The sequence below is a fragment of the Microcaecilia unicolor genome, chromosome 8 (assembly GCF_901765095.1).
Source record: "Microcaecilia unicolor chromosome 8, aMicUni1.1, whole genome shotgun sequence".
Taxonomy (NCBI): domain Eukaryota; kingdom Metazoa; phylum Chordata; class Amphibia; order Gymnophiona; family Siphonopidae; genus Microcaecilia; species Microcaecilia unicolor.
The window spans coordinates 151631486-151658733 of NC_044038.1; the positions used below are offsets into that span (position 1 = coordinate 151631486).

Sequence of the window (27248 nt, forward strand, 5' to 3'; positions counted from 1 at the left end):
TGGGGAATGAAAAGGGAGAGGAGGAGAGATACTGTGGTGGGGTACAGATGCAAGTACATAAGTATTGCCATACTGGGAAAGACCAAAGGTCCATCGAGCCCAGCATCCTGTTTCCAACAGTGGCCAATCCAGGTCACAAATACCCGGCAAGATCCCAAAAATGTACAAAACATTTTATACTGCTTATCCCAGAAATAGTGGGCTTATGCAGGAGAAGTTAGAGTGGGGGGGGGGGGGGGGGGGATGGGAATGGATACCAAGGTAAGGAGGAGGAAAGACAGGGTCAACGAATATTGGGGCATGAAAGAGACAGAAAATTGTGGGAAAAGAGGAAGAGGCAGACTCAGTCTTCTGCTGGTCTTCCACCAATGCTCTAAGACTGGCTTATTGGGAATGTAAATGGGGACTGAAGGCTTGGATGGATTGTGTGTGAGTGAGAGACTCATGGATTGGGTAGGGTGGAAGACTGGGAAATTAGGTAAGAGGACAGTAAGCGGAGATTAAGAAGACAAACGGGAACTAGGTGACTGAGTGAGGGGTATGAATAGGGCTGTAAAACTCAATGTAGAAAGAAGAGGAGAACAGACAGTAAGGACCTGGAGAGTTTGGGAGGTAATTGAAAATGGCAGTGGGGAAGGTGAGAAAAAGGAAGAGGGATGGGTCTTCAAAGAAGGTGGAAATGGAGGAGGCAAAGGGGGGAATGGGACCATGGATACAGGGTAATAAATAGGGAAGGGAGAGGTTGAGAGGGGATGAGTGACAGGGAAAGACGGGCTGGTGAGAGAATGAGAGGCAAAGGAAGGTAACTGAAACTGGGGAAGGTATAAGCTCAGAGGGTGGAAATGGGGGACTAGAAAGGGAGAATAAGGAGGATGGGGAACGAATGAGACAGGTGGGGAGGACTAGGGAAGTATAAGTAGAAAATGGAAATCTGATAAGAAGGAAAATGATAAAGACAGGGAGACTGAAGACTGGAAGGGGAAAAGGAAGAATAAAATCTAGCTATAGGTATGTAAAAAGGCAGATGAGAGAAATGGAGAAAAAAAGATAAAATAAAAGGATCAAGGCCAGACAGTTGTAGGACAGGAATGGACAAAGACAGGGCAAGTGATCTAAAATCTTTTCTAATCTTTATTTTCACCTATCTAAACTTACACACAAAAAAAAGAAAGAAAAAAAAACGCTGTGGTTTTACTAGGGTGTGTCCTCTTTAAACCTTTCTGAGTTTGTGCTGTATTTTTTGCTGGGTTGTTTTTCTTTTTCTCTGAAACTGCAATTCCTGTGTTTGGGGAGCGGGGCTGCCTGGGGGGAGTTATCTGGGGCTGGGTTTAGTTCCTGGGACCAGTGTACTGAGTAACATACCTTAACAGATAGGATTCCAGCAGAGATCTGGTTTCCTCTGCCTACCCACCCTCCCCTAGGGAAGCTCTTCATTTATAGTCAGGGTTCTAATTACGGTAATAAGCAAGTGCTGCTCCCACTAACTCTCAATACAAACAGTAACCACAAAACAACAAAATAAATCATATTACAATCCTAAAGACACTTTGACTATCCAACATCCTTAATTTTTGTAGCTTGCTTTAATATATTGAAATACTCGTATTAATGAGATGGAGTCAGTAGTCCAGCAGCAAGAGGGGTGCTACCCAGTCTTTTGCAATGAGTGTCACATATATGATTATCTCCCAGTTGGAGTGAAGTCATATGTGTGTGCCCGGTGCAAAGAACTCCTGGCTCTCAGAAAGAAGGTCCATTCTCTCGAGGCTAGAGTACAAGACTTGGTAGAGATGAGGGAGATAGAACAATACATAGATGAGACCTACAGGAATGTTATAGAGAGGTCCCACCTCCAGCCAGGTAGCCCCTGTGCTACTTCGGAGGTGAGAGGTCTCCTAGAAGGACAGCATTGTAATGGTGAAGTAGGAAGTACTCCTGTACCCAGGAACTGCCCACCAGAGGATATATTATCCTCTTGCACCGAGGATATGTCTCTGATTAGAGCCCACAGGGAAAAAGATAGAACCGCTGTTGTAGTTGGAGACTCAATCATTAGGCATATAGATAGCTGGGTGGCTGGTGGACGCGAGGATCGCATGGTGACCTGCCTGCCTGGTGCAAAGGTGGCAGACCTCACGCGGCACCTAGACAAGATTCTAGATAGTGCTGGAGAGGAGCCGGCTGTCTTGGTAACGTGGGTACCAATGACGTAGGAAAATGTGGGAGAGAGGTTTTGGAAGCCAAATTTAGGCTTTTAAGAAGGAAGCTCAAATCCAGATCCTCTAGGGTAGCATTTTCTGAAATACTACCTGTTCCATGCGCAGGGCCCAAGCGACAGGCAGAGATCCGGAGTCTCAATGCGTGGATGAGACGATGGTGCGGGGATGAGGGTTTTGGATTTGTCAGGAACTGGGCAGCATTCTGGGGAAGGAAGAGCCTATTCTGATCTGATGGGCTTCACCTTAACCAGGGTGGGACCAGGCTGCTGGCATCAACATTTAAAAAAAGAACTAGAACAGCTTTTAAACTAGAAACGGGGGGAAGGCCAACAGTCGCTCAAAAGCGCATGGGTCAGGATAAGGTATCTTTTGAGGATATCACCCAAACAGGGAAGAAAAAGTTCCTTATAGATAAAGATGTCAAAGAGACCGTAGTGGATCAGATGGCCTTAAGTAAAACTAATAACAACCAGGCAGAAGATAACATATTAATAATGCCATGTATTAAACGTGATATAAAACTGAGCAACAAGCATGCATTGAAATGTCTATACACAAATGCAAGGAGCCTGAGACATAAAATGGGAGAGCTGGAATACATTGCACACAATGAAAAATTAGATATTATGGGAAACTCTGAGACCTGGTGGAAGGAAAATAACCAGTGGGACACAGTGATATCGGGCTACAAATTATATCGTAGTGATAGGGTAGATAGGATTGGAGGAGGGGTAGCACTGTATATTAATGAGAATCTTGACTCTGATAGGCTGCAAATACTGCAGGATACAAAACCACTATTGGAATCTTTGTGGATCGAAATACCACATGAAAAGGGAAATAAAATGGAGATAGAAGTGTACTACTGTCCGCCTGGCCAGGACAAGCGGACGGATGCGGCAATGTCAAAGGAAATTAGGGAAGCAAATAAAATGGGCAATGTAATAATGGGTGATTTCAATTATCCGGATATAGACTGGGTTAATGTAACATCGGTACATGCCAGGGAGATAAAAATTTCTTGATGAAATCAAGGACAGCTTCATGGAACAGTTAGTTCAGGAGCCGACAAGAGAAGGAAAAATACTAGACTTAGTCCTTAGTGGAGCTCATGATCTAGTGCGGCGGGGGGGGGGGGGGGGGGGGGGGAGAGAAACGGTGCGAGGGCCGCTTGATAACAGTGATCATAATATGATCAGTTTTGATACTGGCATTGAAGCAAGTGAACTCAGGAAATCAAATATACTAGCGTTTAACTTTAGAAAAGGTGATTACGTTAAAATGAGAAAAAAAAGGTGAAAAAAAGACTGAAAGGAGCAGCTCACAGGGTAAAAAACTTGCATCAGGTGTGGATGCTGTTCAAAAACACCATCCTAGAGGTACAGGAGAAATATATTCCACGTATTAGAAAAAGAGGAAAAAAGACCAAATATCAGCCGGCGTGGCTAAACAGTAAGGTAAAGGAAGCCATTAGAGCCAAAAAACAATGCTTCAGAAAGTGGGGAAGTGAACCAACTGAAAACAACAAGATAAAACATAAGGAATGCCAAGACAAATGTAAAGCGGAGATAAGGAGGGCAAAAAAGGACTTTGAAAAAAAGTTAGCGTTAGAAGCGAAAATACATAGTAAAAATTTTTTTTAGATACATTAAAAGCAGGAAGTCGGCTAAAGAATCAGTTGGGCCGTTGGACAAAAATGGTGTTAAAGGGGCGATCAGGGAAGACAAAGCCGTAGCGGAGAAACTAAATGAATTCTTTGCTTCTGTCTTCACCTAGGAGGATTTGGGTGGGACATCGGTGCCGGAAAGGGTATTTGAAGCAGGCGAGTCAGAGAAACTAAATGAATTCTCTGTAAACTTGGAGGATGTAATGGCTCAGTTCTGCAAACTGAAGAGTAGTAAGTCACCTGGACCAGATGGTATTCATCCCAGAGTATTAATAGAACTGAAAAATGAACTTGTACAGCTACTATTAGTAATATGCAATCTATCACTAAAATCAGGTGTGGTACTGGAAGACTGGAGGGTATCCAATGTTACACCAATTTTTAAAAAAGGTTCCAGAGGAGATCCGGGAAATTATAGACCAGTGAGTCTGACGTCGGTACCAGGCAAAATATTATTAAGAATAAAATTACAGAGCACTTACAAAAACATGGGCTGATGAAACCATGTCAACACGGATTTAGTGAAGGGAAGTCTTGCCTCACCAATCTACTGCATTTTTCTGAGGGGGTGAACAAACATGTGGACAATGGGGAGCCGGTGGATATTATGTATCTGGATTTTCAAAAGGCGTTTGACAAAGTGCCTCATGAAAGACTCCAGAGGAAACTGGAGAGTCATGGGATCAGAGGTAGGGTATTACTATGGACTAAGAACTGGTTGAAAGATAGGAAGCAGAGAGTAGGATTGAATGATCAGTATTCTCAATGGAGAAGGGTAGTTAGTGGGGGTCTGTGCTGGGACTGCTGCTTTTTAACATATTTATAAATGACCTACAGATGGGAGTAACTAGTGAGGTAATTAAATTTGCAGCTGACACAAAAGTTATTCAGGGTCCTCAAGTCGCAGTAGGAGTGTGAAAGATTAGAGGAGGACCTCGTGAGACTGGGGGATTGGGCGTCCAAGTGGCAGATGAAGTTCAATGTTGACAAGTGCAAAGTGATGCATGTGGATAAGAGGAACTCGAATTACAGCTATGTCATGCAAGGTTCCGCGTTAGGAGTCACAGACCTAGAAAGGGATCTGGGAGTCATCGTGGATAAGACGTTAAAAACTTCTGCGGCGGTTAAGAAAGCACACAGAATGTTGGGTATTATTTATTTTATTTTTATTTTTTGTTACATTTGTACCCTGCGCTTTCCCACTCATGGCAGGCTCAATGCGGCAGGCCATGGAGGGTTAAGTGACTTGCCCAGAGTCACAAGGAGCTGCCTGTGCCGGGAATCAAACTCAGTTCCTCAATTCCCCAGGACCAAAGTCCACCACCCTAACCACTAGGCCACTCCTCCACTCCACTCCATTAGGAATGGGATGGAAAACAAACGCTAGGATGTTATAATGCCGTTGTATCGCTCCATGGTGCGACTGCACCTCGAATATTGTGTCTAATTCTGGTCGCCGCATCTCAAAAAAGATATAAAGGAATTGGAGAAGGTGCAGAGAAGGGCGATGAAAATGATAAAAGGGATGGAACAACTTCCCTATGAGGAAAGGCTGAGAAGGTTAGGGCTCTTCAGCTGGAGAAAAGGCAGCTGAGGGGTGATATGATAGAAGTCTACAAGATAATGAGCGGAGTAGAGCGGACAGACGTGAAGCGTTTGTTTACACTTTCAAACAATAGAACCAGGGGACACAAGATGAAGCTAGACTATGGTAGATTTAAACCAAACATGAGAAAGTTTTTCTTTACTCAGCGTGTAGTTGGACTCTGGAACTCGTTGCCGGAGAATGTAGTGACAGCAGCTGGCCTTATGGAGTTTAAAGGGAGTTTGGACAGATTCCTGAGGGAAAAGTCCATTGAACATTATTAATTTTTTTTTTTTTTTTTTTTTTTGGGGGGGGGGGGGGGGGGAGGATTGCTGGGTTCTTGAAGCCTGGATTGGCCACTGTCGGAGACAGGAAGCTGGTCTTGATGGACCACTGGTCATTTCCCAGTATGGCAGTGCTTATATTCTTATGTTCTTACGTTAAGTGAAGAAACAGAGAATGCAAACAAAATTATAAAACAGAAAGGCGACCAGCAACAAGAAAAATTGGTAGAGAGAGACCAGAGACTAAACCAACTGGAAAAGTAAAATGATAAACAAAGGCACAAAAAATTATTTACAGTTTTTAGAGAATGAAATATAGCAGCTTTGTTTTTCTGCTCAATACAGAAATGGTGCATTTCTGTTTCTCCCAGTGTTTCACAGTTCAGAGTCTGGTTTCTTGATTTTTCTATTTTATTTATATTTTGCCTGCTTATTTGCTTTAAATTTGCAGTATCTTATTCTTTACTAGGCAGTGGTCTATGTTTTCTTGTGAGGGATTCTGTTAACATTTAGATTCTATGTAAGACTCTGTAAGCAATCCTACTTGTTCTTTTCCAAACCAGAGGTATATCATGCTAGAATATTTGCAGTGTTAACTTTTCACAGGTAGTTTTAGTGTGGTTTGATTTCTTGGACTTGGTGCTAGTATGGTATAGGAAGCTTCTGGTACCTGTTATTTAGGGGTCCTCCAAATCTTTGAAAAAAAACCAGTACATCAGTACGACAAACTTAACATACCCCCACCCCCTCCCACACACACACAGTGAAACTCCAATAACTAAATCAAAGGCAAAGCTCACTTCTACACTCTAAAAGCAAACCTACCTGCACATAGTACGTTCCTTTCGATTGTGCGTACATCATTAAAAAACAATAGTCCAGATTCTGCTTTGTTCGCCACCTGGAATAAGGAGAAGATTGATTAGGGACACAGGATAGGAAGCTGTATATTCCAAGTGGCCAATGACTGGACGATTCCTTACCCAAAACTAATCAGCTGCCTATTGTTTATATCCAGGCTTGGAAAGCTGTTTCAATCAGTCAGGACAGAATGTAGAAGAGGATAACAAGCTCCAAACAATAGTGTTTCTATTATATCTTAGGTTTACAAAGCAGCAGGTGGGGTAGTGTGCACAGGATAGCAAGCATTCAAGAAAAACATTTACCAAATAAATCAGGTCGTAGTTGTGTATGGTGTAGTATAGCATTATGCAACAGGTGGCAGTGTACATGATATACAGTGTTATCCAGCATCAGATGGTGATCTAGCACTGAGGTAACAACTGAATGCATACTGTATTCTAGCCATAACAAGGATCAAGTTACAGTGAATAAGGTATAAGATACAGTACAAGGTAAACAGCAGCAGGTGGTAGTATGTGTGGTGCAGTACAGGGTCAACAAGTTATCAGGATTGTGGTGTAGCTCATATTTATCCCACTGTATTACCACCAGTATTTAACACAATCTTTAAAACTATGGGGTCCTTTTACTAAGGTGCGCTGAAAATGGCCTGTGCTGGTGTAGACGCGTGTATTGGACGCGCGCAGGTCCATTTTTCAGCAAACCTGGAAAAAAATACCTTTTTTTTTTTTTTAATGACAATGGATGTGCAGCAAAATAAAAACTGGCACGCGTCCATTTTGGGCCCGACCTTACCTCCATCCACTGACTTAGCGGTAAGGTCTCGCGCGTTAACCAAGCGGTAATTGTCAGCGCATGTACACTGGCTATTACCACTCGGTTAGAACCGCACGCCAGACATTTTCCAGCGCGCGTACTGGACACGTGTAAAAAATGAAATTACCGCCCAGGCCACGCAGTAGCCGTGCAGTAGTTCCGAATTGGTGCACATTGGGCTCCTACGCGGCCTAGTATAAGGGCCCCTATATAATTTTATTTTTTAAATTATTTTTAGTGCTCAGTGTGAGTAAAGTGCATTTCTACCAAAGGTATAATCACCTATTTTAGTACTGTATTCCATTGTTGCACCAGTTACCCTCACCTCCTACCAAAGTTTATAATAACTGCCAAGTCACTTATTAAATCTTTTTCAGTCCCAACTACTGCTTCACATTACACATTGTTTTGCTTGAATCAAACTCAAAATCGTTTAGAACCAGTGTTTAAAAAGTAACTTAACATAGGAGGCAACTGGGGCTGGTGTTTACTTGAAAATTTCAATGCTGATCATAACATTCAGTGGATGTGTGTGTCAAATACAAAATCCTCTCTCCTGTGCTGTTCCCAGCCCCAGCTGCTTCCCAAGCTAAGTGACTTTTTAAACTCTGGTTCTGAACGATTTTGATACAAGTTTGATTCAAGCAAAACAATGCATAATGTGAACTGGTAGCTGAGACAGAAATAGATTTAAGTGACTTGGCGATTATTATAAACTTTGGTTCAGAAGGAATGGATCCTCAGGAGCTTAGCCGAGATTGGGTGGCAGAGCCGGTGGTGGGAGGCGGGGCTGGTGGTTGGGAGGCGGGGATAGTGCTGGGCAGACTTATACGATCTGTGCCCTGAAGAGGACAGGTACAAATCAAAGTAGGGTATACACAAAAAGTAGCACATATGAGTTTATCTTGTTGGGCAGACTGGTTGGACCGTGCAGGTCTTTTTCTGCCGTCATCTACTATGTTACTATGTGAGGGTAATTGGTGCTAAAATACATGATTATACCTTTCGTGGAAATGCACTTTACTCACACTGAGCACTAACGATATAAAAAAACAATAAAAATAAAATTATATATTTTAAAGATTGTGTTAAATACAATATAGTGGGATTTAAATGCATAACACCAGAATCATAGTGAAGAACCCAGAACATTTTTTTTGTGTAGCTCATGTTTAGCCAGAATCACATGTTAACATATGAGGAGTAGCCAAGAGTAAACACGTGGGGAAAGCATGCACAGCTTGGTCATGGAATTTTTTCCAACCCCTCTGTGTGCTTGTGTATGTATCTGTCTCTCTGACCTGGCAGGGAGACTGGAGGGATGTTTTGAAGGAGTTGTCCAAACATTCTGCTGGTTTTGAAAAAAAAAAAAATAAAACAAAACCAAGCCTGATACTATATCAAACCATTAGATGTCACTGTGGACTGACTTCAAAGTATGGATTTTACAGTTTAACCCAGGGGGCCTCTACCTATGGAGACAGGTATTGCTAGGCTTCTCCACCACTACTTTCTATTAGCAGTTATCTGTACTGACAGCTTTATAGTTCACATACATCTGAATATGTGTGTGAGAGACTAGAGGAAAGAAGAAATGAGGGCAGTTTGAAAACAGCAATTCCTTAACAGCTGTGTTTCAGCGTATCAAATTTCTATGCTGCAAAAGTAGGTACTGCTTCTCCTGGAGAAATTGAGCCTGCAAATAGGTGGGAAAATGTGGGACACAAATGTAACAAATAAATAAAATACATTGGACCCTTTATCAGCAATTTCATTTCTCTGGAACCCCTGGTCCAATCTGTTACATTTTCTGTTATTTTGCCCCTAAACAGATATTGTTAACCCCTTATGTATAATTTCCTTCCAACAACCACTGGGGTGGAAAGAATAAAAAGCACCATGTAGCTTTGGTTAAGAAGCATCAAGTGATACCATGCATGGTGTAATTTAACAAGCAAATGATTGTGAGCACTGGTTCTCCAACCTGTCCTGGAGGACCACCGGCCAATCAGGTATTTAGGATACCTGTAATGAATATGCAAATCTCTCTCATGCATCCTGAAAACCTGAGTGGCTGATGGTCCCCAAGGACAGGTTTGAGAACCACTGCAGTAGGTGGGCATAACCCCCCCCAATATTCAAAGCTATTATAACCAGCCAGACACGGCCGCTGACCAGTTAAATAGCATATCAGGGGCATAGCCAGACCTCAATGGGAAAAGGGGGCCAGAGCCCAAAGTGGGTGGGGGCACATTTTGGCCTGCCTCCCTGCCACCCCACCCCCACTGCTGCTTCCGTCCCCTGCTGCCCCTGCGCGAAGGTAACTTGGCTGGCGGGGGTCCCCAACCCCTGCCTGCTGAAGCATTTGTCCCACGCTGGTCTTCTATTGCCTGTCCTGGTCTCAGTTGTGCCTTGCATGATCGTTTTAATGAAACGAGTGTGCACAGCGCAACTGAGAGCAGGGTAGGCAATGCAGCAAGAACAGTGTGGGACAAACACTTCAGCTGGCGGGGGTTGGGGACCTCCAGCAGCCAAACTGGGGACATCAGAGCCAATTTGGTGGGGGCCAGGCCCCCGTGGCCCCCCTTAGCTATGCCACTGGCACCTTTCTGCGGATATTTGGTGGGATGAGAATGTGACCTTAGATTACCTGACTCGCTCTTTGGGGTCACCAAAAGATTCACGAAGGCGAGAAAAATCTGGATAGAAGTTTGGAGAGGGGGAAATAACTTCTAAGAGGCCAGACTGCATTTCATTTGGAAACCTAAAAGGAAGATTGAACTAGTGAGTGCTATGTTCCTCCAATACAAGCTGTCATCACATTTTCTCTCTTATTGTCCAGCACGGAAATAAAACAAATAAATAATCATTAATAATTAGAAGACACCTTTTTAATAGACTAAATTAATACATCTTTTGATTAACTCAACATTCCTTTCCATGGGTCAAGAACAGAATGGGTCCGATATTTAGACCATGGGAGGCAGCCCGCATTATTGCCGCCATTGGTGCTAACCCTAGATATTCAACGTCGAGCTGTTTCCGGTGACCGGCATTGAATATCAGTTTGGCTGGCTCAAACTTAGAGCCCCTTTTACTAAGCCGCGGCAAAGGGGGACCGGCGCGTGTTTTACACAAGTGCTGAGGCCCCCTTTTACCGCAGCTGGTAAAAGGGAAGTCTCACTTTCCTACAGGAAATGGCCGAATAGCAAGTAAAGCACTTGCTGCTTGACCATTTCAGGGGGCTGCGGGGGGGGGAGCCCTTACCGCCACCCACTGAGGTGGCAGTAAGGGCTCCAGTGTTAGCCCGGTGGTAACCAATTACTACCAGGTACATTACAGCGCTATAAAGCGAATGATACATACCTGTAGAAGGTATTCTCCGAGGACAGCAGGCTGATTGTTCTCACTGATGGGTGACGTCCACGGCAGCCCCTCCAATCGGAAACTTCACTAGCAAAGTCCTTTGCTAGTCCTCGCGCGCCCATGCGCACCGCGCATGCGCGGCCGTCTTCCCACCCGAACCGGCTTGTGTTCGTCAGTCCCGTATATAGCAAGACAAAGACAAGGGAAGACACAACTCTAAAGGGGAGGCGGGCGGGTTTGTGAGAACAATCAGCCTGCTGTCCTCAGAGAATACCTTCTACAGGTATGTAGCATTCGCTTTCTCCGAGGACAAGCAGGCTGCTTGTTCTCACTGATGGGGTATCCCTAGCCCCCAGGCTCACTCAAAACAACAAACATGGTCAATTGGGCCTCGCAACGGCGAGGACATAACTGAGATTGACCTAACAATTTTTCCAACTAACTGAGAGTGTAGCCTGGAACAGAATAAAACATGGGCCTAGGGGGGTGGAGTTGGATCCTAAACCCCGAACAGATTCTGAAGCACTGACTGCCTGAACCGACTGTCGCGTCGGGTATCCTGCTGCAGGCAGTAATGAGATGTGAATGTGTGGACAGATGACCACGTCGCAACTTTGCAAATCTCTTCAATAGTGGCTGACTTCAAGTGGGCTACCGACGCTGCCATGGCTCTAACATTATGAGCCGTGACATGACCCTCAAGAGCCAGCCCAGCCTGGGCGTAAGTGAAGGAAATGCAATCTGCTAGCCAATTGGATATGGTGCACAGCCACTCCCCTCCTGTTGGGATCAAAAGAAACAAACAATTGGGCGGACTGTCTGTTGGGCTGTGTCCGCTCCAGATAGAAGGCCAATGCTCTCTTGCAGTCCAATGTGTGCAGCTGACGTTCAGCAGGGCAGGAATGAGGACGGGGAAAGAATGTTGGCAAGACAATTGACTGGTTCAGATGGAACTCCGACACAACCTTTGGCAAGAACTTAGGGTGAGTGCGGAGGACTACTCTGTTATGATGAAATTTTGTGTAAGGGGCCTGGGCTACCAGGGCCTGAAGCTCACTGACTCTACGAGCTGAAGTTACTGCCACCAAGAAAATGACCTTCCAGGTCAAGTACTTCAGATGGCAGGAGTTCAGTGGCTCAAAAGGAGGTTTCATCAGCTGGGTGAGAACGACATTGAGGTCCCATGACACTGTAGGAGGTTTGACAGGGGGCTTTGACAAAAGCAAACCTCTCATGAAGCGAACAACTAAAGGCTGTCCTGAGATCGGCTTACCTTCCACACGGTAATGGTATGCACTGATTGCACTAAGGTGAACCCTTACAGAGTTGGTCTTGAGACCAGACTCAGACAAGTGCAGAAGGTATTCAAGCAGGGTCTGTGTAGGACAAGAGCGAGGATCTAGGGCCTTGCTGTCACACCAGACGGCAAACCTTCTCCATAGAAAGAAGTAACTCCTCTTAGTGGAATCTTTCCTGGAAGCAAGCAAGATGTGGGAGACACCCTCTGACAGACCCAAAGAGGCAAAGTCTACGCTCTCAACATCCAGGCCGTGAGAGCCAGACTGGAGGTTGGGATGCAGAAGCGCCCCTTCGTCCTGTGTGATGAGGGTCGGAAAACACTCCAATCTCCACGGTTCTTCGGAGGACAACTCCAGAAGAAGAGGGAACCAGATCTGACGCGGCCAAAAAGGAGCAATCAGAATCATGGTGCCTCGGTCTTGCTTGAGTTTCAACAAAGTCTTCCCTACCAGAGGTATGGGAGGATAAGCATACAGCAGACCTTCCCCCCAGTCCAGGAGGAAGGCATCCGGTGCTAGTCTGCCGTTGGCCTGAAGCCTGGAACAGAACTGAGGGACCTTGTGGTTGGCTCGAGATGCAAATAGATCTACCAAGGGGGTGCCCCACACCTGGAAGATCTGTCGCACTACTCTGGAGTTGAGCGACCACTCGTGAGGTTGCATAATCCTGCTCAGTCTGTCGGCCAGACTGTTGTTTACGCCTGCCAGGTATGTGGCTTGGAGCACCATGCCCTGACGGCGAGCCCAAAGCCACATGCTGACGGCTTCCTGACACAGGGGGCGAGATCCGGTGCCCCCCTGCTTCTTGATGCAATACATGGCAACCTGGTTGTCTGTCTGAACTTGGATAATTTGGTGGGACAGCCGATCTCTGAAAGCCTTCAGAACGTTCCAGACTGCTCGTAACTCCAGGAGATTGATCTGCAGATCGCGTTCCTGGAGGGACCAGCTTCCCTGGGTGTGAAGCCCATCGACATGAGCTCCCCACCCCAGGAGAGACGCATCTGTAGTCAGCACTTTTTGTGGCTGAGGAATTTGGAAAGGACGTCCCAGAGTCAAATTGGACCAAATCGTCCACCAATACAGGGATTTGAGAAAACTCGTGGACAGGTGGATCACGTCTTCTAGATCCCCAGCAGCCTGAAACCACTGGGAAGCTAGGGTCCATTGAGCAGATCTCATGTGAAGGCGGGCCATGGGAGTCACATGAAATGTGGAGGCCATGTGGCCCAGCAATCTCAACATCTGCCGAGCTGTGATCTGCTGGGACGCTCGCACCCGCGAGACGAGGGACAACAAGTTGTTGGCTCTCGCCTCTGGGAGATAGGCACGAGCCGTCCGAGAATCCAGCAGAGCTCCTATGAATTCGAGTCTCTGTACTGGAAGAAGATGGGACTTTGGATAATTTATCACAAACCCCAGTAGCTCCAGGAGGCGAATAGTCATCTGCATGGACTGTAGAGCTCCTGCCTCGGATGTGTTCTTCACCAGCCAATCGTCGAGATAGGGGAACATGTGCACTCCCAGCCTGCGAAGCGCCGCTGCTACTACAGCCAAGCACTTCGTGAACACTCTGGGTGCAGAGGCGAGCCCAAAGGGTAGCACACAGTACTGGAAGTGACGTGTGCCCAGCTGAAATCGCAGATACTGTCTGTGAGCTGGCAGTATCGGGATGTGCGTGTAGGCGTCCTTCAAGTCCAGAGAGCATAGCCAGTTGTTTTCCTGAATCATGGGAAGAAGGGCGCCCAGGGAAAGCATCCTGAACTTCTCTTTGACCAGATATTTGTTCAGGGCCCTTAGGTCTAGGATGGGACGCATCCCCCCTGTTTTCTTTTCCACAAGGAAGTACCTGGAATAGAATCCCAGCCCTTCTTGCCCGGATGGCACGGGCTCGACCGCATTGGCGCTGAGAAGGGCGGAGAGTTCCTCTGCAAGTACCTGCTTGTGCTGGAAGCTGTAGGATTGAGCTCCCGGTGGGCAATTTGGAGGTTTGGACACCAAATTGAGAGTGTATCCTTGCCGGACTATTTGGAGAACCCACTGGTCGGAGGTTATGAGAGGCCACCTTTGGTGAAAAACTTTCAACCTCCCCCCGACCGGCAGATCGCCCGGCACTGACACTTTGATGTCAGCTATGCTCTGCTGGAGCCAGTCAAAAGCTCGTCCCTTGCTTTTGCTGGGGAGCCGAGGGGCCTTGCTGAGTCGCACGCTGCTGACGAGAGCGAGCGCGCTGAGGCTTAGCCTGGGCCGCAGGCTGTCGAGAAGGAGGATTGTACCTACGCTTGCCAGAAGAGTAGGGAACAGTCTTCCTTCCCCCATAAAAACGTCTACCTGTGGAGGTAGAAGCTGAAGGCTGCCGGCGGGAGAACTTGTCGAAAGCGGTATCCCGCTGGTGGAGCTGCTCTACCACCTGTTCGACCTTTTCTCCAAAAATATTATCCGCACGGCATGGCGAGTCCGCAATCCGCTGCTGGATCCTATTCTCCAGGTCGGAGGCACACAGCCATGAGAGTCTGCGCATCACCACACTTTGAGCAGCGGCCCTGGACGCAACATCAAAGGTGTCATACACCCCTCTGGCCAGGAATTTTCTGCACGCCTTCAGCTGCCTGACCACCTCCTGAAATGGCTTGGCTTGCTCAGGAGGGAGCTTGTCCACCAAGCCCGCCAACTGCCACACATTGTTCTGCATGTGTATGCTCGTGTAGAGCTGGTAAGACTGAATTTTGGCCACGAGCATAGAGGAATGGTAGGCCTTCCTCCCAAAGGAGTCTAAGGTTCTAGAGTCTTTGCCCGGGGGCGCCGAAGCATGCTCCCTAGAACTCTTAGCCTTCTTTAGGGCCAAATCCACAACTCCAGAGTCGTGAGGCAACTGAGTGCGCATCAGCTCTGGGTCCCCATGGATCCGGTACTGGGACTTGATCTTCTTGGGAATGTGGGGATTAGTTAAAGGCTTGGTCCAGTTCGCCAGCAATGTCTTTTTTAGGACATGATGCATGGGTACTGTGGACGCTTCCTTAGGTGGAGGATAGTCCAGGAGCTCAAACATTTCAGCCCTGGGCTCGTCCTCCACAACCACCGGGAAGGGGATGGCCGTAGACATTTCCCGGACAAAGGCCGCAAAAGACAGACTCTCGGGAGGAGAAAGCTGCCTTTCAGGGGAGGGAGTGGGATCCGAAGGAAGGCCATCAAACTCCTCGTCAGAGAAATATCTGATGTCCTCCTCCTCCTCCCACGAGGCCTCACCATCGGTATCAGACACAAGTTCACGAACCTGTGTCTGAAGCCGTGCCCGACTCGACTCCGTGGAACCACGGCCACGGTGGGAGCGTCGAGAGGTAGACTCCCTCACCCGCACCGGCGAAGCTCCCTCCGCCGACGTCGTCGGGGAGCCTTCCTGGGAGGCGACCGCAGTCAGTATCGCAAGCGGCACCGATGTCGGAGACCTCACCCCGGGCAAGGGGCCAGCCGGCGCCTCACTCGACGGTACCGGAGGTGCAAGCACCCCCGGTACCGGAGGGGAAGAGCGCAACAGCTCTCCCAGGATCTCTGGGAGAACGGCCCGGAGACTCTCGTGCAGGGCGGCTGTGGAGAAAGACATGGAAGCCGATGCAGGAATCGAAGTCAGAGTCTGTTCCGGGCGTGGAGGCTGTTCCGGGCTGTCCAAGGTGGAGCGCATCGACACTTCCTGAACAGAGGGTGAGCGGTCCTCCCGGTGCCGATGCCTACTGGGTGCCGACTCCCTCGGCGACCCAGAGCTCTCGGTACCGACGCGGGAAGGAGACCGGTGTCGATGCTTCTTTGACTTTTTCAAACGAAGCATGTCACCGGAGCTTCCCGGTACCGACGAGGAGGACGTAGAATCCAACTGTCGCTTCCTCGGGGCCGAGGCCGAAGAAGGTCGGTCTCGGGGGGGCTGTACCGCAGGAGCCCTCAGGGTAGGGGGAGACCCACCCGAAGGCTCACCGCCACCAGCAGGGGAATGGACAGCCCTCACCTGCACTCCAGACGAAGCACCACCGTCCGACGACATCAGCAGAAGCGGAGGTCCCGGTACCACCGACACCGACGTAGCCTTCCGATGCCTCGGCCCCGACGATGCAGAGGGTCGATGCCTCGATGCAATCGATACCGTCGCGACCGAGGGCGGAGGTGTTGACGCTGTCGACGTCGACGCACTCGATACTCCCGGTGCCGATGCCGACGAAGAGCCCGAGAACAAAACGTTCCACTGGGCCAATCTCGCTACCTGAGTCCTTTTCTGTAAAAGGGCGCAAAGACTGCAGGCCTGCGGGCGGTGCCCAGCCCCCAGACACTGAAGACACGACGCGTGCCTATCAGTGAGCGAGATTACCCGGGCGCACTGGGTGCACTTCTTGAAGCCGCTGGGAGACTTCGATGACATGGGCGGAAAAATCACGCCGGCGAAATCAAAACTCGTAATAGTGGTAAGGCACCAAAAAGATGGGGAGAAAAAAACTCGACCAGAGGCCTCAAAGGGGCCTACCCCGAAAACGAAAGAAAACTTAACGGGGCCAAAACTAGAAATAGGGGGAAGGGAAAAAGACCAAAAGGTCCTTCTCCGGAATCCCTTTTTTTTTTTTTTTTTTTTTTTAGCGAAAAGTCAAACAGACGCGCGAGGGTCAACTTAAGGGGCGCGAACGGCGCAAAACACGACCGTACCGAGCGCGGACAAAAGAAGACTGACAAACACGAGCCGGTTCGGGCGGGAAGACGGCCGCGCATGCGCGGTGCGCATGGGCGCGCGAGGACTAGCAAAGGACTTTGCTAGTGAAGTTTCCGATTGGAGGGGCTGCCGTGGACGTCACCCATCAGTGAGAACAAGCAGCCTGCTTGTCCTCGGAGAAAAATAAATATATTTCTGTAGCACCGGAAATGGGGCGTGCAAGAGTTGAGAAGTATTGCCGGGCTGCTGCGGTATCTTGGCAGTACTTCCTGTATAGCGAGCGGTAAGCTCACACTGGGCTTGCCACCGATAGAAAAAGGAGCCTTTAACCAGCTAAGTGAATATTCAGCGCTGGCCAGTTAAGTTTATAGCAGCTAAAAGATAGGACTGCTATTTATGCGATCTGATTTGGCTGCTAAATTTAGCCGACCAGCGTTTGAGTATTTGCGGATAGCCAGCTATATCATGCAAATATATAGCCAGTTAGCCACTATGTGCTAACCATGAATATTCAGCAGAGATAACCAGTTATCTTGCACTGAATATTAGCGGTTAGCCAGCTAAATGCTATTTAACCAGGCAGGAGTCATTCAAGGCTGGTTAAATAGCGCTGAATAACGGCCGGTCTGTGTAAGAGATATTGCCAGAAAATACAAATGCAATGTTATCTTTTGCTCATTTTATTTCTGGATCTTTATTTAAATGTGCTAAGTGGACTAATATGGCAACTACACCATTTTATTGGTTCACAAATTATAATGGACAGCATACAAGGACTGTCAAGATCATCCAGCCTGCCTGCTTCTGTTACAAATACCAAACCACCCTACTCAATCACCCACAATCTACGGGGGGTTGATATTTAAAGACTTAACTGATTATCAGGTGACGCTAAATATTTCTTTTGAACACGGTGCTATCTGCACTGTGTCGGGCCTGTCGATAGGTGGAGTCTGGTGGAGCCAGAGCTTATCCAGTTAACTGCCATATTCACATCACTATCTGGATAACTTTTCCGGTTAACGGTCTGAGTATAGTCACTAACCGCATAGCACTTCTGTGTTGGCCCCGACACTGGATATGAGAAAACAAGAAGGCAAACAGTCTACTAGATCCAACCAGATATTCAGTGGTGGCCGGTATCCAGGTACAGGTGCTGAAACATCTGGTTTTATTTTAACTGTGGTGGCTGGCAATGACTAAATGCTGACCACCGTGGTTTAACATCAGCTCCTAAGAGACCTGACCAAAAATAATGCACTAGAATAAAATCACTATTACTATTCCACCTCAGGAAAAAAGAAGCACTTAGCATTTAAACCTATCAGGTCAAACACCTCTTTAGTACATTGTTTATCTTGAATCAACCTGACACAGCAATGAGGGCTCAGATATCAAGCTTAATGCCAGGGTCACTGAACCATCCGTTTCAGACCTCTTGACCTGCTTATGAAGAAGGGATGAGGCCACTTCTGCCTAGAACTGTTATCAATTTTTGTCTATTAAAAGGATAATGACCTTAAAGTATGTGTGCAAGACAAAAGATCAATTGCCTTCCACTGACAAGTGTTCAAGGAGGACAAGTTATATTGGACTCAGAGGACTCTTTAATGCTACAACAGTGGTTTACAGAACTTTTTTTAAACAAACATCTTCCAAACACCCAACTTCTATGCAGGGCTGGTGTAAGAGTACTGGGCACATTAAATGAACCTTGAGCCTTATGCCACTGCCCCCCCCCCCCCCCCCAAGTTAAATCTCAGGTCTCTAGGCCAGCAGCTCCCTCCTCCAAGATTTTAATAATCTTTACAATCTTGAACAGCCTACAATAATTCTGCAAACACACATAATTGGACATCATGCTTTTAAATATTAAACCGTTTTGCAGGTAATTGTAGGTTCTTTTGCAGGTAATGGTTCTTTTGCAGTTGTATGGCTGCTAGGACTTTACTGTTTTGCTCTGACTGCAGCTGCGTTTTGCTGCTCCCCTAGGAGCTGCTGCCCTAGGCAACCACCATGTCTTGCCTGGATATGTATTGTCAGTACAGGCAGTATAAAAAGTTTTAATAAACATAAGTATAGTTGTGCCAAACCTGCCTCTATTTAATCTTCTGAAGGGCAATTCCATAACTGGGCACCAACGTGTGCCCTTGTGCATAAGTGCACACTCACCTGCATGAGTGCCAGCAGGGCATCTAAGCATTTAAGTGGCATAGCACATAGAATTGTACCCTAAGAAACTGCCTCTCTATATGAACTACAAAAGCTACCGTTGCCTTTCCTCTCCAAATCTATCTATTCAAAAACTCTACAAATAAATACACGAACTACAGATGCCCTCTCCACTTTGTAAAGCACTATTGTAACTCCACCAAAATGTACATTGAAAGCTACTCTGAACCAAAACTTGTTTTTTGGATAATAGCGGGATACAAGAATGCATAAATAAATAAATAAAATTCTACTTGTGGTATATAACGAGGTGAGAATAGTTCCTGCTAGGTATTGAGAGGGGTGGGTGGGAATTATGGGGGACTGTTTTCAGTTGCTGGAACTCACTGCCACTTAGCATACATAAATTACGTTCTCATACCGAGTTTAAAGCACCTCTTAAAACCCACCTTTTTCAGCTACACTATAAATCGATCCCTTGACCCTTGGGCCCCCTGTCATTTGGTGGTGGAACTGCTCAATTCTTATGCATTGTCTGAAGTCCTTACTCCCTTTTTTTTTCTTTTTTTGCCCTAGACTAAGACATTCGTGCTTAGACTTTCTTTTCTCTTCTGTTCACTCTCTCTCTTTCCTTTATTCCTATATATGTCCTTTTTACTACTGTAGTTCCTTTCTCATACAGACTCTCGTTATATTGTACATCGTTATGATGATGCGCTCCTTAGCAGTATATCAAATAAAATTAACCTGAACTAACCTGAGAGTAGGGTTTCTTGGGAGTGAATAGGTTGTAGAAACCATTATTGGACCCAAATACCAGTTCTGTTGGATGGTGCAATGAAGAAACCACTGAGCAACGTATTTTGTTATTCTTGCTACATAAGTACATAAGTATTGCCATACTGGGAAAGACCAAAAGTCCATCAAGCCCAGCATCCTGTTTCAAACAGTGGCCAACCCAGGTCACAAATAACTGGCAAGATCCCAAAAAAGAACAAAATATTCTATACTGCTTATCCCAGAAATAGTGGATTTTCCCCAAGTCCATTTAATAATGGTCTATGGAGTTTTTCTTTAGGAAGCCGTCCAAACCTTTTTAAAACTCCGCTAAGCTAACTGCTTTTACCACATTCTCTGGCAACAAATTCCAGAGTTTAATTACATGTTGAGTGAAGAAAACTTTCTCCGATTCATTTTAAATTTACTACTTTGTAGCTTCATCGCATGTCCCCTCGTCCTAGTATTTTTGGAAAGCGTAAACAGACGCTTCACATCTACCCGTTCCACTCCACTCATTATTTTATAGACCTCTATCATATCTCCCCTCAGCTGCCTTTTCTCCAAGCTGATGAGCCCTAGCCGCTTTAGCCTTTCCTCAAATGAAGTCGTCCCATCCCCTTTATCATTTTCGTCGACCTTCTCTGCACCTTTTCTAATTCTACTATATCTTTTTTGAGATGCGGCGACCAGAATTGAATACAATATTCGAGGTGCGGTCGCACCACGGAGCGATACAAAGACATTATAACATCCTCATTTTTGTTTTCCATTCCTTTCCTAATAATACCTAATATTTTATTTGCTTTCTTAGCCGAAGGTTTATCAGAAGGTTTCAATGTATCATCAACGATGACACCTAGATCCCTGTCTTGGTCTGTGACTCCTAACGTGGAACCTTGCATGACGTAGCTATAATTCGGGTTCCTCTTTCCCACAAGCATCACTTTGCACTTGCTCACATTAAACGTCATCTGCCATTTAGACGCCCAGTCTCCCAAGGTCCTCTTGTAATTTTTCACAATCCTCCCGTGATTTAACGACTTTGAATAACTTTGTGTCAACAGCAAATTTAAATACCTCACTAGTTACTCCCATCTCTAGGTCATTTCTAAATATGTTAAAAAGCAGCGGTCCCAGCACAGACCCCTGGGGAACCCCACTAACTACCCTTCTCCATTGAGAATACTGACCATTTAACCCTACTCTCTGTTTTCTATCTTTTAACCAGTTTTTAAACCACAATAGAACACTACCTACTATCCCAAGACTCTCCAATTTCCTCTGGAGTTTTTCATGAGGTAATTTGTCAAACGCCTTCTGAAAATCCAGAAACACAATATCAACCGGCTCACCTTTATCCATATGTTTGTTCACCCCTTCAAAGAAATGTAGTAGATTGGTGAGGCAAGATTTCCCTTCACTAAATCCATGTTGACTTTGTCTCATTAATCCATGCTTTTGAATATGCTCTGTAATTTTGTTCTTTATAATAGTCTCTACCATTTTGCCCGGCACCGACGTCAGACTCACCGGTCTATAATTTCCTGGATCTCCTCTGGAACCTTTTTTAAAAATCGGCATTACATTGGCCACCCTCCAATCTTCTGGTACCAAGCTCGATTTTAAGGATACATTACATATTACTAACAATAGCTCCGCAAGTTCATTTTTCATTTCTATCAGTACTCTGGGAAAAAAACCATCCGGTTCAGGAGATTTGCTACTCTTCAGTTTGTAGAACTGCCCCATTACATCCTCCAGGTTTACAGAGAATTCATTAAGTTTCTCCGACTCGTCAGCTTCGAATACCATTTCCGGCAACGGTATCCCACCCAAATCTTCCTCGGTGAAGACCGAAGCAAAGAATTCATTTAATCTCTCTGCTACGGCTTTGTCTTCCCTGATCACCCCTTTTACTCCTCAGTCATCTGGCGGTCCAACCGATTCTTTTGCCGGCTTCCTGCTTTTAATATACCTAAACAAAATTTTTACTATGTGTTTTTGCCTCCAACGCAATCTTTTTTTTGAAGTCCCTCTTAGCCTTCCATATTAGCGCTTTGCATTTGACTTTTTTTTGTTGTTACATTTGTACCCCGCGCTTTCCCACTCATGGCAGGCTCAATGCGGCTTACATGGGGCATTGGAGGGTTAAGTGACTTGTCCAGAGTCACAAGGAGCTGCCTGTGCCTGAAGTGGGAATCGAACTCAGTTCCCCAGGACCAAAGTCCACCACCCTAACCACTAGGCCACTCCTCCACTTGGCATTCCTTGTGCTGTTTCCTATTATTTTCAGTCTGTTCCTTCTTCCATTTTCTGAAAGATTTTCTTTTAGCTCTAATAGCTTCCTTTACCTCACTTTTTAACCATGCTGGCTGTCGTTTGGTCTTCCTTTTTTAATATGCGGAATATATTTGGCCTGGGCTTCCAGGATGGTGTTTTTGAACAGCATCAACACCTGATGTAAATTTTTGACCCTTGCAGCCGCTCCTCTAAGTTTTTTTTTTCACCATCTTCTCATTTTATCGTGGAGGGGCATAATCGAATTGGGCGCCCATCTTTAAGGGCGCCCATCTCTAAGGACATCCCGGTGAAGGGCGGGGCATCCCGTATTATCGAAACAAGATGGGCGGGGACGCCCAAATCTTGACATTTAGGTCGACCTTAGAGATGGGCGACCTCGGTTTTCTTCGTAGTGCACTGGTCCCCCTCACATGCCAGGACACCAACCGGGCACCCTAGGGGGCTCTGCAGTGGACATCACAAATTGCTTCCAGCTGCACAGCTCCCTTGTGTGCTGGACCCCCCAAAACCCACTACTCTACACCACTACCACAGCCCTTAGGGATGAAGGGGGGTACCTACATGTGGGTACAGTGGGTTTCGGAGGGCTCCCATTTACCACCACAAGTGTAACAGGTGTGGGGGGGGGGGGGTGAGCCTGGGTCCGCCTGTCTGAAGTGCAATGCACCACTAAAAACTGCTCCAGGGACCTGCATACTGCTGTGATGGTGCTGGGTATGACATTCGAGGTTGGCATAGAGGCTGGAAAAAAATGTGTTTTCATTTTGTTTTTGGGTGGGAGGGGGTTGGTGACCACTGGGGGAGTAAGGGGAGGTCATCCCCGATTCCCTCCGGTGGTCATCTGGTCAGTTTGGGCACCTTTTTGAGGCTTGGTCGTGAAAAAAAAGGGACCAAGTAAAGTCAGCCAAATGCTCATCAGGGACGCCTTTCTTTTTTCAATTATCAGCTGAGGACGCCCATCCCTTAAGCACACCCCCGTCCCGCCTTCAGTACACTGCCGACACGCCCCCTTGAACTTTGGTCATCCTTGCAACGGAAAGCAGTTGAGGACGCCCAAAATCGGCTTTCGATTATGCCGATTTGGGCGACCTTAGGAGAAGGACGCCCATCTCCTGATTTGTGTCAGAAGATGGGCGCCCTTCTCCTTCGAAAATAAGCAGGGTAGTCTCCTTTTTTAAAGGATGGAATTGTGTGTTTGTATCTAAATAAAGAGTTAAAAAAGGAAAGCGGTCCAGCATACATGTCCAAGTGCTATGTCCTCTCCAAACCAGCAACTGCCTCATGCTGGAGAGCTGTTTTCACTTCCCCTACCACCTACTTCAGTAATTTCATTCTCTCTCCAACATTCTTGCAGAATGGCACAGGAGGCCCCAGAAATGTAAAGTCATTTTAGCACAGCAATTTAAAGCATTGATGTTTTTTTTTTATTTTCTTAATTTAATTTAGATTTTGTGAGGAGAGAAGAGAAGAGCAATTCAAGAGCATTTAGTAGAAGAAATTGAATTACTTAAATGGATGGTTTTTTTTAAGTCTATACCTGTGCTTTCTAAGGTTGGATAGAGGGGGCTGCTGGCAAATTGATATTCCTTCCTCAAAAAAGGAGGGATCGATAAATCCTACATCAAGAGCATTCTTAGATAATTTCTGGTAATATCAGGAGTCTGCAACACAATGAGCCCATTACTAGAAATCTATTATCCCTGGATTTCTCTCCATTATTTGCAGTGCTGGCAGGCATCTTGCTGAACATCAGAGGACACATTTTCAGCTACTTAAACAGAACAGTTGCCAGAGAGTAGATTCTTTCCCACTATATTTTAATGCCTCAGAGCAGTTTCCATCTTCTTATCCCTTTGCAACCACTTATTTTTTTTTCTAAACCTACATATTGCACGAGAAATTGGTTAGGCCATTCTAAGCCTAGAAAAGTCACAGATACAACCATTAAGCATGTCCAATCAGTGGAGAGTTCTGCATGGGCTACAGTTCTTCAGAAAAGCTCTAAATTTTATATATATATATTTTTTTAAAAAGTAATGAGAAAATTTACCAGCAGCAAAAATACTAGCCAAACAGTGCACAGGGGACCCAGTGAGCCCTGCGCTAAAGGGAGAGAGGCAGAACATGGTAAACGCTGGATGTACCTATATACCTTTAACAGCATTGCACCCAATGTGGTTTTTGGTGTTTTGTTTTTTTTTAATTATATTAGGTATTTATCCCTCCTCCTGACTGTTGGGAAATGGTTTAAGTGCACAACCTCAAGCTGCAGGGCCAAGTCTTACATTAAGAGGCTGTAAAACCTCAGGGTTCTTATTGTAAGACTTAATGTTGGCAGGGAGGAGGGGTTCCTTTTAAGCAGCTCTGTGGCTATCAGGTGGGAATTATTTAATTAAAAGGAAAGGATTTCAGGGGGGAGGAAATGTTGGTGGGGCAGAAACACTCTTGTAGGTAAGTTTAATGTTTGCTGCATTCACCTCCTAGTAATCTGAGAGCGTTGGTATGGGGTGGAGGGGGGGATTTAAACCGCCCCCCCCCCGCTACAAGACCCTTACAAGCCCCCTAATTTGAACTTACACCACTGTACCTATTCAGGATGCTGCTTGTATTTGAAATTTTATGCTAAAAATCGCCTTGAGTTGCTGGCTCTTGATTTCCCTGTAATTTGCCTTCATAAGTAGTCCCTGTGCTCCCCTTTCATGTCGCATTACCATACTGAAATCACGCCGTTGCCGCCAACTGCTGTTTTACTTCTGTGTAAGCTTTATATCATGCAGTGACACCTATTAATAGTTATAGTTTCTTAGGGTGCTAGTGGATAACCCAGACCTGTACTACTGAAACTGGACAAGTCGGCAGGGTTGCCAGGTGGAAAATTTTTTTCCAGCCCAATCCAGCCCAAAAAACAGCCCAAAACCCGCCCAAACACAAACCCCGCCCCTGACACCCCCACCCCCGCGTCATCACCCCCGCCCCCGCCGTCATCAACCCCGCCCCCGCCGTCACCGGCCCCGCCTCCCACGTCACTGGCCCCGCCTCCCCATCATCGGCCCCGCCTCCCACGTCACTAACCCCGCCCAAAACGTCACTAACCCCGCCCAAAAACGTCACTAACCCCGCCCCCCGCGGCCGAAAAAACCGCCCTGAAGCCCAAAAACAGCCCAAAAAAACGCAACCCGCCGCAGGCAAAAATTTCCCGCGGCGGGTCGCGGAAAACCGCCCAATTGGGCGGTAAAACCGCCCACCTGGCAACACTGCAAGTCGGTCCTGGAGGTGCAGTGAGGGTGCAGCTGTTACCTTGGAAACAAAGGAACTTACAGAATCTCACAAGCAAAGGCAGGGCTGCAATAACAGTACAAATAAATAAATTACTTACAGGTTTTTGATGTTTTCTGCTAAACCAGTAGCATACTGTGCATCAGTCTGCAAATCAAAAAACAAACAGCATTCTAAGACTGGTAACACACAATAAGCACACCAGGAATATCTGTGTTCAAAAAAATCCAATGGCCAGTTATACACTTTATCACAGGTCATGACAATTTTGCATCTGTAGTGATGTTGGACTAGCAACCTTAGACCACCACTAAATCTAGCTTGTCTTCTCACCCCAGAGAATCATATATATTGGGAATACAATTTCCTAGTCTAGAAAACTTATGGAAGTCGCTCCTCACCTACCCCTTCCCTCAGGGATACACTATCACTGGCTTCTAGGGCCATTTCAGAGTTACCCTCCCAAACATCAAAGCAAAATTGTCAGAATCCTCTTCCAAAGCACACTGCAGCAGTCCTAGGTCATAATCCCCCAAAAGCTACCTCATTTCTAAACACAACACCCTTACAGAGTCCAAATCTCTTTGGGCCTGGCATGGTATACCCGTGAACTCTGGTCTCCTCTTGCGCAATAAGACAAGATAAATTGATCCCATTATCTCTCTTACAGAACACAGACTTTAAATTTTCATGTTCATTACTAGGAACAACTAAGATTCTCCTAGCTCCTGAGACAACCAAGGCTGTTCAATCCGAACATCATCTTTACTCAGATGACTGCCCAGGGGTCACACATCATTCCATGAAGGGGTAAGAGGGAGCAGAGGTGCAGTTTTGACAGTGTTTCCAAGTTCTCATTCATTGCAACATAAAAATCTACTCTTGGGTCTTCTTGCCTCATCAAAGTATCAGAGATTGCTGTCTTTCAACATAACCGCATCCACAATGGAACAGACAGTTCAACCAAGTAACAACTCATGAGTGAGACTTTTTGGCAAGTCTTAGTTTACAACATACATCCCAATGCAGTGCGCTATTTGTACTTCATGATTCTACCCAATGAAAAGTGCTGAGGGCTCATAATGTATTACATAAGAACATAAGCCTTGCCATACTGGGACAGACTGAAGGTCCATCAAGCCCAACATCCTGTTTCCAACAGTGGCCAATCCAGGTCATAAGTACCTGGCAAGATCCCAGAACAGTAAAACAGATTTTATGCTGCTTATCCTAGAAATAAGCAGTAGATTTTCCCAAGTCCATCTTAATAATGACTTATGGACCTTTCTTTTAGGAAATCATCCAAACCTTTTTTTAAACCCTGTAAGCTAATTGCTTTTACCACATTCTCTGGCAACCAATTCCAGAGTTTAATTACATGTTGAGTGAAGAAATATATTCTCCGGTTTGTTTTAAATATACTACTTAAGTTGCTTCACTGCGTGCTCCCTAGTCCTAATATTTCTGGAAAGAGTAACACAAGCAATTCACATCTACCCATTCTACTCCACTCAGCATTTTATAGATATCATATGTCCCCTCAGCCGTCTCTTCTCCAAGCTGAAGAGCCCTAGCCACTTTAGCATCGCCTTTCTCTGTACCTTTTCTAATGCCACTCTATCTTTTTTGAGATGCAGTGACCAGAATTGCACACAGTATTCAAGGTGTGGTCACACCATGGAGGTATACAAAGGCATTATAACATTCTCATTTTTGTTTTCCATTCCTTTCCTAATAATTTCTAACATTCTATTTGCTTTCTTAGCCGCCTTTGCACACTCAGCAGAGGGTTTCAACGTATCATTAACAAGGGCACCTAGATCCTTTTTCTGGGAGATGATTCCTAATGTGGAGCCTTGCATCACGTATCTATAAGTTTGGGTTCCTCTTTCTCACATGCATCACTTTGCTCACATTAAACATCATTTGCCATT

The 27248-nt window shown here is 46.0% G+C and overlaps 1 protein-coding gene across 2 annotated transcripts in view; it reads right to left on the reverse strand.

The window, feature by feature from the left end:
- The window catches only part of MGAT4B (alpha-1,3-mannosyl-glycoprotein 4-beta-N-acetylglucosaminyltransferase B), a 421878-nt gene that overhangs the window by 53044 nt on the left and 341586 nt on the right, over window positions 1–27248 (reverse strand). For both annotated transcript variants that reach the window (XM_030211615.1, XM_030211617.1), the window contains exons 5-7: window positions 25415–25461; window positions 10085–10198; window positions 6580–6655 (exon numbers count right to left, since the gene is read on the reverse strand). In XM_030211615.1, the coding sequence (XP_030067475.1) occupies window positions 6580–6655; window positions 10085–10198; window positions 25415–25461 (237 nt within the window). The remainder of the gene's footprint in view (window positions 1–6579; window positions 6656–10084; window positions 10199–25414; window positions 25462–27248) is intronic.